This window comes from Gekko japonicus, unplaced genomic scaffold (assembly GCF_001447785.1).
Source record: "Gekko japonicus isolate JY-2015 unplaced genomic scaffold, Gekko_japonicus_V1.1 scaffold2139, whole genome shotgun sequence".
Lineage (NCBI taxonomy): Eukaryota > Metazoa > Chordata > Lepidosauria > Squamata > Gekkonidae > Gekko > Gekko japonicus.
Window position 1 is genome coordinate 292,324 of NW_015170952.1, and position 8,794 is coordinate 301,117.

General features: G+C 43.3%; 1 protein-coding gene across 1 annotated transcript in view; it reads left to right on the top strand.

The window, feature by feature from the left end:
- LOC107116881 (protein FAM193A-like) overlaps window positions 1–8,794 on the top strand; it is a gene marked incomplete at its 3' end in the record, with an annotated part of 64,914 nt that overhangs the window by 38,105 nt on the left and 18,015 nt on the right. Inside the window, exon 11 of the mRNA XM_015418902.1 lies at window positions 6,540–6,812. Coding sequence (XP_015274388.1) covers window positions 6,540–6,812 — 273 coding nt within the window. The remainder of the gene's footprint in view (window positions 1–6,539; window positions 6,813–8,794) is intronic.

The window sequence follows — 8,794 nt, forward strand, 5'->3', positions numbered from 1 at the left end:
GCTTACTTTTAACATTTGTGGGGGTTTTCTTGTTAGAGGAGAGTTGCTCAGAGGAGATAATGGAGGATTTTTTTATCATGGCTAAGATTTTTCAGCAGCCCCCACCCCCATAGTGAAAGGCCATTGCTCAGTGGTCGAATCTCTTCTTTGCATGCAGAAGGTCTCAGGTTCAGTTCCTGACCTCTCCAATTAATCTTGCAGAAGGTGATGGGAAAGACCTCTCCCTGAGACCCTGGAGAGCCACTGCCAGTCTGCGTACACAGTGCTGACCTTGAAGGACCAAAGATCCGACATAGTATAAGGCAGCTTTGTTGGGGGTTCAAGTCTTATTGGTATTAAAAATATATACTTTTTAATCTTTTAAATACTGCAATACAAATAGAGCCTCGTTATCATGCTCGTACTGAGGTCTTCTGACAACCATGTAACCTAGTCCAGTGTTTAGTCCATACTGCGGGCTGGGGTGGGGTCACAATCACGATCCTTGCCTACTTGATGGAGGCTGAAATTGAGAGTCCCTTTGTTGTTGTTCAGTCACACAGTCGAGTCCAACTCTTTGTGACCCCATGGACCACATCACGCCAGGCCCTCCTGTCTTCCAACATGCTCCAGAGTTTGCTCAATTTCATGTTCGTTGCATCTATGACACTGTCTAACCATCTCATCCTTTGCCGTCCCCGTCTTCTTTGACCTTCAGTCTTCCCAGCATCAGGGTCTTCTCCAGTGAGGGCTCCCTTCTCATTGGGTGGCCAAAGTATTTGAGCTTCAGTTTCATTATCTGGCCTTCCAGGGCACAGTCAGGGTTGATTTCTTTTAGGATTGACTGATTTGATTTTCTTGCAGTCCAAGGGGCTCTCAAGAGTCTTCTCCAGCACCATAGTTCAAAAGAATCTGAGAGTCCCTACAACTTACTAATAGAATTTTTAAAAACTGTCTGGTCTCAATATTAGTGAGTTACTGTATTCAGTGTATTCCTGTGCAGTAATGCAGACAGTAAAATAGCTGCATAATAGTATGTACTAATCTTTGAAATGAATGTTTTGCTAATGGTGTTTAAATCACCTGAAATTATCATGCTAAAAACATACTGCATGGCAAAAGATAACCCCACAAAGCCCAAGTCAAATGCAGCATAGTTAAGTAGGGCCCATTCCCCAAATTTTAAAACCAACTGAATGCAGGCACATGTTGTTGTTTTTTTAATTCTAGCAATGTAAAATTGAGAGCCCAAATAAAGCTGGATACCAAAATATTACTGTTTGCTTTTGATTTTTGTGTTCTGTCTCTGCAGACACAGCTGGGCTTCTTTTGGTTTTAAGAAAAATGGAAGAGTCATAGAATCCTGTCAGCTCTTTCACAGTCCGATTTCCCACAATTGCTGCTCCACGCTCGTTCTTCCCTTTTGCCCCGATGGTACGTGTCACCGCATTTTGCCCAGCAGCTTCGCATGATTTTCCCCGCGTCTACTCAATCCTGTTTTTTGAGGATTGAGTAGACGCGGGGGAAATCATGTGAAGCTCCCGGGGCAAAATGCGGCCACGCAACAGCTTGTGTGAAATTGACACATACCATCGGGGCAAAATGGAAGAGCGAGCGTGGAGCAGCGCTTGTGGGAAATCGGCCACTGTGTCTTACCTAATTTACCTCCCTGCTACAGACCCTGTCCCCTCTGCCTTTTGTCCATGGAGGTCCCATGATCCCCAGCATAGGCTTTTTGGTGGCCAAAGAGGGACACCTCCCGCCCTCGTTCAGTAGTACAAAAGCAGGTTGAATCCAACCCATGAACTATGGCACCTGGATTTTATTTTTATGGTAGACATAATTACAGAGAGACTTCCCAGGATTTGCTGGACTGCTTCACGACCCTAGAGCTTACCGGGACACTGGGCTATTTTTGGGCAGGAACACACAGGAACGGAGTTCCGGCTGGCTCCTGAATTGGCCACACCCAGCAGGAACTCATTAGCATAACAGGGCACACCCAACAGCAGAAACTCATTAGGATTGGCTACATTCGGGGTGTGTGGCCTAACATGCAAAGGGTTCCTGCTGCAAAAAAAGCCCTGGGTTTTGACAACAAATAAGGTAAACAGAATTAGAAGGGAAAGGTGGGTGTGGCTGGATGACCACACTTCTGGTGGCATGGGGGTGTAGCCTAATATGCTAATGTGCTATGCTGTCAGGGGTGTGGCCTACTATGCTAATGAGTTTCTGTTGGGTGTGGCCTGTTATGCTAATGAGTTCCTGCTGGGCTTTTTCTACAAAAAAAGCCCTGCCGGGACAGTGAAGATAGTAAGGGATTTAGTGTACTTCTCTTGAATGCTTAGTCAGTGGTGCATCTAGGAACCTTCCCCCCCAAAAAAACTGTATTTCAAATTCCTTCTGAAGACCTACACATGCTCTGAAGACTGATTTCTGCAGTACAGCTGAAGGATGTGCTGCACCGCATTATACTCAGGGGTGTGATGGGTTTAGAGGTGATGCGTAGCCAAGGTGAGAACTGTGCCCCAGCTCAGCTGTTGAGTGTGTAAGGGTAACTCAAGGAAATCAACTGGGGTGCTGGTGAGAGGAGAGAAGGGGGAAGGATGATGATGATGCTTTCGATTTATTAATCGCTTTCTCCACGAGTGGGCTCAAAGTGATTTACAGTTACACTTTTAGACAGGGGACTAACAATGTTTCATAGGGGATAGGAAAGACAACATATAATTTATTTTTAATTGCACACGCCGTAACTGCACTGTGGAAACATCTCTGGCTTGGATCAGTCATGTCCCGAATGGCTGCGTCGACCGGCTTGATGAGGTTGGGGCTTCCGGACCCGTATGTCGTCTCGCCACACTGCCACCGCCTGGCCGGGGCATCCCACTGCAGGGATTTTTCTTGTAGCCGAGTAGATTCTACCGCCTTCCACAGGACGTCCCAACCGACAGCTAATACCTTCCCACAGGGGAGTTGGTGTGCCCACCCTCTCTAAGGAGTGGCTCCCATTTTATCTACTCACCGAGGCTTTCGAATCGCTGGGTGGACGATGAGCTGGGGACAACAGGCTGGCTGCTCACACCAGCGCGGGGCTCGAACTGACACAGTTCGGATGTTAAGACAGTGGGATATACCCACTGTGCCACCGCTCCCCTTTTTGAAGGCAGTTTGTCATGAAAACTATACAGGAGCAGTCAGTGATCTCTCAGTGGTTGGGTAGGAACCCCAGTGTGCTGTTACGCCATCTGTATGAGTACACAGCAGTGGCTAAATGTAGTATAGATAGATATTTCTCAGGACAAGAAAACTCATTTCCAGCTCAAAATAGAAACACTACACTGAGTTCAGGTGTATATGTCTTTAAAGTAGAATCATAGAGTTGTGTGCATGTAAAAATAAATCCAAATCAGGTAACCTGCTTAGATTTTAAATTTTTTAAAAAATATATAAATGGTAAAAACAATTGAAAGTGGGGCCCGTGTTGGTGTTCAAGCTTAGCCCCATCCATAAACCAGCTGAAGACCATTCTAGGGTTAGACGTTCTGACCCAAGTCTCTTAGGGTCACAACTTATGTGATGTGGGATTTTCCAAAAAACCCCCCCCCACCGAGCTGTTGCTTGGAGCAGCTGACTTGATTAGGGAAATGAGTCTGAGGAATCGATTGTCTAACTTTCTCCTTGTACAGTTTCAGAGTGGATAGTGGGGTATTTAGATCAGGGGAGCAGCACCATTTCCCGATCAAAATGTGCAGCACTGCAAAGCTGCTTTGAAGTAAAGAAAATAGCTGTCTGATTTACATCCGCTTTGTCCCTTGAGTTTCAGTTTCCATGGAAACAGATATGCATTGACAGGCAGATGCTAAGCAAAGAGCCTGAATAATTGGAGAAGCAAATGTAAAGTAGTTATAATCTTATCTATATTTATAATGCTTTATTGAGTAGTTAATGCTGTGCTCTGTGTAGCATGTGGCAGGATGATCTTTTCCTGATCATAGACACTCCAGCTTCCCTAATTTGTATTTCATCTTTGCAAAGCTGAGATGGGAACATGAAGGCCATATGTGCAATAGATACATAAAAGGTAAAGGTTCCCTTGCTCGAAAGCCAGTCGAATCCGACTCTAGGGTTGCGGTGCTCATCTCCATTTCCAAGCCGAAGAGGCAGCGCTGTCCGAAGACATTTCCGTGGTCATGTGGCCAGCATGACTAAACACCAAGGCGCACAGAATGCTGTTCCCTTCCCCCCGAAGTGGTCCCTATTTATCTACTTGCAATTTCTTGCTTTCGCACTGCTAGGTTGGCAGGAGCTGGAACGAGAGACGGGAGCTCACTCCGTCATGCAGCGCACTCGGGTCTCGAACTGCTGAACTACTGACCTTACAGAGCCTGCAGTTCAGCGTCTTAACCACTTGAGCCACCACAGCTCAAGTGGTTAAGATACTTACCAGCATGAATTTGAGGACACACCAGAGAGAAACCCAGTGTGATGTCGAGAAGGCTGGAGATATTGCCAAAGGGCATCTGGCTTTTTATTCTCAGTACTGGGCAGAAGAGAGAATGTTTTCTTAGTCTTCATTGGCCAATGTTACTCTTAATTTTTAGATGGGATGAAAGGAGCAGGGCACTCACAATGTACTGGAAAGTATTTCCTTATGTCGTCTTAAAAAGGTAAAGGTTCCCTTGCTCGAAAGCCAGTCGAATCCGACTCTAGGGTTGCGGTGCTCATCTCCGTTTCAAAGCCGAAGAGCCAGCGCTGTCCGAAGACGTTTCCGTGGTCATGTGGCCGGCGTGACTAAACACCAAGGCGCACGGAACGCTGTTCCCTTCCCACCGAAGTGGTACCTATTTATCTACTTGCAATTTCTTGCTTTCTAACTGCTAGGTCGTCTTAAGTCCCCACAAACCCACTGAGAGTGTGCTGTCTGCTTATCATTAGGTATTGGGGGTATGAAAAACACTCTTCTCTGTATCAATTAGCATTATTTCATTTTCAAATCATCACATTTACAGAACAAAGGAATGAAATTGAGTTACATAATTTATTTCCATATCAACACAGTTGAGAGACAGAAAGCATTATTCAGGCTAGTGAAATGTCAGTTCCTTCTGAAAATCATTAATTTTTGTCTTCTCAGAACTGTTGAAACATAAGCTTTGTCATTTTAGCTGTAAACCAAAGTTTTAAGAGTAACTGAATCATAACCCTAGTTCTAGCTGAGCAGCACGAAATTTAGTAGCAATTTAGTTTGGAACAAGCCTTTCAAAAATCCCAATAACTAATTATTATTGTTTTATGCCAGGAGCAAGACTCCTGGTAGCCAGTAGTTGACTTCTGTAATATGCTGTTCATAAAGGTTGCCCTTAAAACAACTTGGACATTTCTGAATGTGGTTGCAGGATTTCATCAGGAGCACAACACACCATTGTTACACAAACTCCATTGGTTGCTCATTTACCAGGTGCCGGTTTGGATCTTTCAAAGCTGTCAGTGTCCTGGGTCCGCCTGATGTAGGGAACACCTTTTCCAGCATCATCCTGTGAGGTGGTACACAGGAGACATGTTGCTTTGAGTACCACCATTTTTGAAGCAAGTTTTTAGTTACTGGCAATGTCTCTTCAGGTTACTATTTTTTCACTTGGATGTTTAAAAATGTAACTAATCTAGTTATCCAGACCAGCCATCTTATTTTCCCTGACTTTCTTTGGCTATCATGTTCTGTCTACTTATACGTAAGGTTTGAGGAAGTCTGTTTCAGTGTATCTGAAGAAGGGTGCATGCACATGAAAGTTTATACCCAGAACTAAACTTGGTTGGTCTTAAAGGTGCCACTGCACTCAAACTGTATTCTGAAGAGTGTTTTGGAACTTGAAAGTTCACTTTGGATGGTGCCACTGGACTCAAACTGTATTCTGAAGAGTGATTTAGAACTTGAAAGTTCACTTTAGATTTCCATCAGGAAGTTGGTTGGCTGTAGTTATATGCCATAATCTTGCCTTGTTAATGAAAAGAGTACAACCTCATCGACCTCATCAACGTAGCCCTTTTAGTGCTGAAAGGGGGTTATGATTCCAAAACTATTCCTTGAAGTGGATTTTGGAATTGCCGGGCAAGAAATGCACTCAAAATGTTCACTGTTTTGGGCATTTTACATTTAATAATGCCAATTCTGACAAATATTTTGCCATGTGTTGGCTGCCACAGTGGATTGCATATGCAGTGGAGCATTTGTACCAGTCATATCAGCATTTTGATTTATTAGCTTACCCTAAATTTAAAACGATGAGATGGTTAGACAGTGTCAAGACTCATAGATGCAACAAACATGAAATTGAGCCAACTTCAGAGGCCGGCGGAAGACAGGAAGGCCTGGCATGATCTGGTCTGTGGGGTCGCAAAGAGTCGGAATCGACTGTGCGACTGAACAACAGCAACAACAAAAATGTAAAAAGTTCAAGGACAAACAGTGCAGTGCTTTGCAGTTTACTGCCGGGTTGAACTTGGGTGATACTAATAGAATTCTGTTAACTTTTCCATGTTTTTTTCCCTTCCATTTAAAGGAAGTGATATGGTGGCATCAACGCTCTTGGAAATGAAACCTAATGTACTTCCTGTTATATCTAGTAATGAAGGAATGGTAATAACCGATAGCAAGAAGAGGGAAAATGTGTTAAAGAAAAAATGTCTGTACCATTTCCAAGATGCTGTTATGGACACTAGCAAAGTTGTTATGGCAACTTCTTCGGCAACCTCCTCAGTCTCCTGCACACCTACTACAGTTCAGTCAAGCAACAACCAGTTTAAAGTTTCATCTAAAAGAGTATCATCACTAGGTAAAGCCTTTTTCTGCTTAGTTGGTAGAATTATCTCCCCCCCATTTGAACTGGAATTTAATAAAGTACAGCATTTGTGACTCACTGACAGTATTTTATCTTTCCTCTCATCCTGCAAAATGTATTTGGGTCACATGGAAATGTTCAGCTTCAATGGTAAAGTTGTTTTGTAAAAATACCAGTTTTCACTTCGATGTCAGTGTTCAAGGAAGATAGCACACTAGAGGCCATTTAATATCTCTTCTGCCTTTCCTTTAACAATGCATGCGAGAACTGTGCTAATTTTCAAATTTCAAATGTCCAGTCCTGTCCTGAACATGCACATCACCTGATTCTGGTATTTCTACCTTCAGTGCAGACACAGTGCATTTTCCTTCTTCCTTTGAAAATTTGTCAGTCAGTCAAAACCTTTATTGGCAGAGATTGGGGGGGGGGGAAACCATAGGAACCACAGATTTTAAATATACAAAGACAGTAATCCTACTAGAGCTTTAACCTTATATTCTCGAACCCTCATAGCAATAGAGAGAAACTTCACCACTGCAAAGGTGATATGAGGGCAGAGATCTGATAGAAGGAAGGATACTAGTCTCTCTTCTGGACAACTGTGCCTGTTGATCAAAAGGGGGCTGATTAGGACATCCTGTATTTTATCATAGAATTCACAACTAAGCAAGATGTGGGTAATTGATTCTGTTTTCCTACTGCTACATAGACCCGTCCTTTCAAGGTAAACTTTTGTGGATAAAATGGTCTTCAAGCTAGCAGCATAGAATTTCACTTGGATGCTTGAAGTGTTCAGCAGAGATTCTGCAGAGCAAACAAGGGAAATACCGAAGCCCAAATGTTCAAGTAAGGGTATAATTAGATGAGCACTTAGGGATCATGATGACGAGTTTATTTGCCTGAAATCATGTAATTGCAAAAAAGGATTCACAGAAGAAAGCAGTGTATGCATAGATATTCTGTCGGTTAACCAATGGATTGACCAGTTTAGGGAAATCCCTAGTTATATGCTTAGAATTTTATGGAAAACTTAGGTGGTCACATTACAGGAAACAGCAATATATTGCTCGAGTGTAGGTTTCCCCCCAGGTGGTACAACTAAAAGTATTGTTCCAAGAGTCACAGAGTTGTCCAAATCAGACAGTAAATAACAGATCTTTTCAGAACCCAGTAATTCCTGGTTCATAATTTGGGATCAGTACTCAGTCGGACGCTTTTTTTGTTTATATTAATGATTTGGAGTTGGGAGTAAGCAGTGAAGTGGCTAAATTTGCAGATGACACGAAGTTGTTCAGGGTGGTGAGAACCAGGGAGGATTGTGAGGGATCTGTTGATCTGTTGAGGATGGGCGAGTGGGCATCAGTGTGGCAAATGGGGCTCAGTGTGGCCAAGTGCAAAGTGATGCACATTGGAGCCAAAAATCCTAACTATAAATACACATTTATGGGGCCCGAACTAGCAGAGACTGAGCAAGAGAGAGACCTTGGAGTCATAGTAGATAACTCACTGAAAATGTCTAGACAGTGTGCGACTGCAATAAAAAAGGCCAACGCTATGCTCAGGATTATTAGGAAGTGAACTGAAAACAAATCAGCCAGTATCATAAATCAATGTATAAATCGATGGTGTGACCTCATTTGGAGTACTGGTCACCTCAAAAAGGATATTATAGCATTGGAAAAAGTGCAGAAAAGGGCAACTAGAATAGGGTTGGAACACTTTCCCTATGAAGAAAGGTTAAAGTGCTTGGGGCTCTTTAGCTTGGAGAAACGACGACTGAGGGGTGACATGATTGAGGTTTATAAGATTATGCATGGGGTAGAGCAGGTCGAGAAACAAGTACTTTTCTCCCTTTCTCACAATACAAGAACTTGTGGGCACTCGATGCAATTGCTGAGCAGTCCTGTTAGAACAGACAAAAGGAAGTACTTCTTCACCCAAAGAGTGATTAACACATGGAATTCACTGCCACAGGA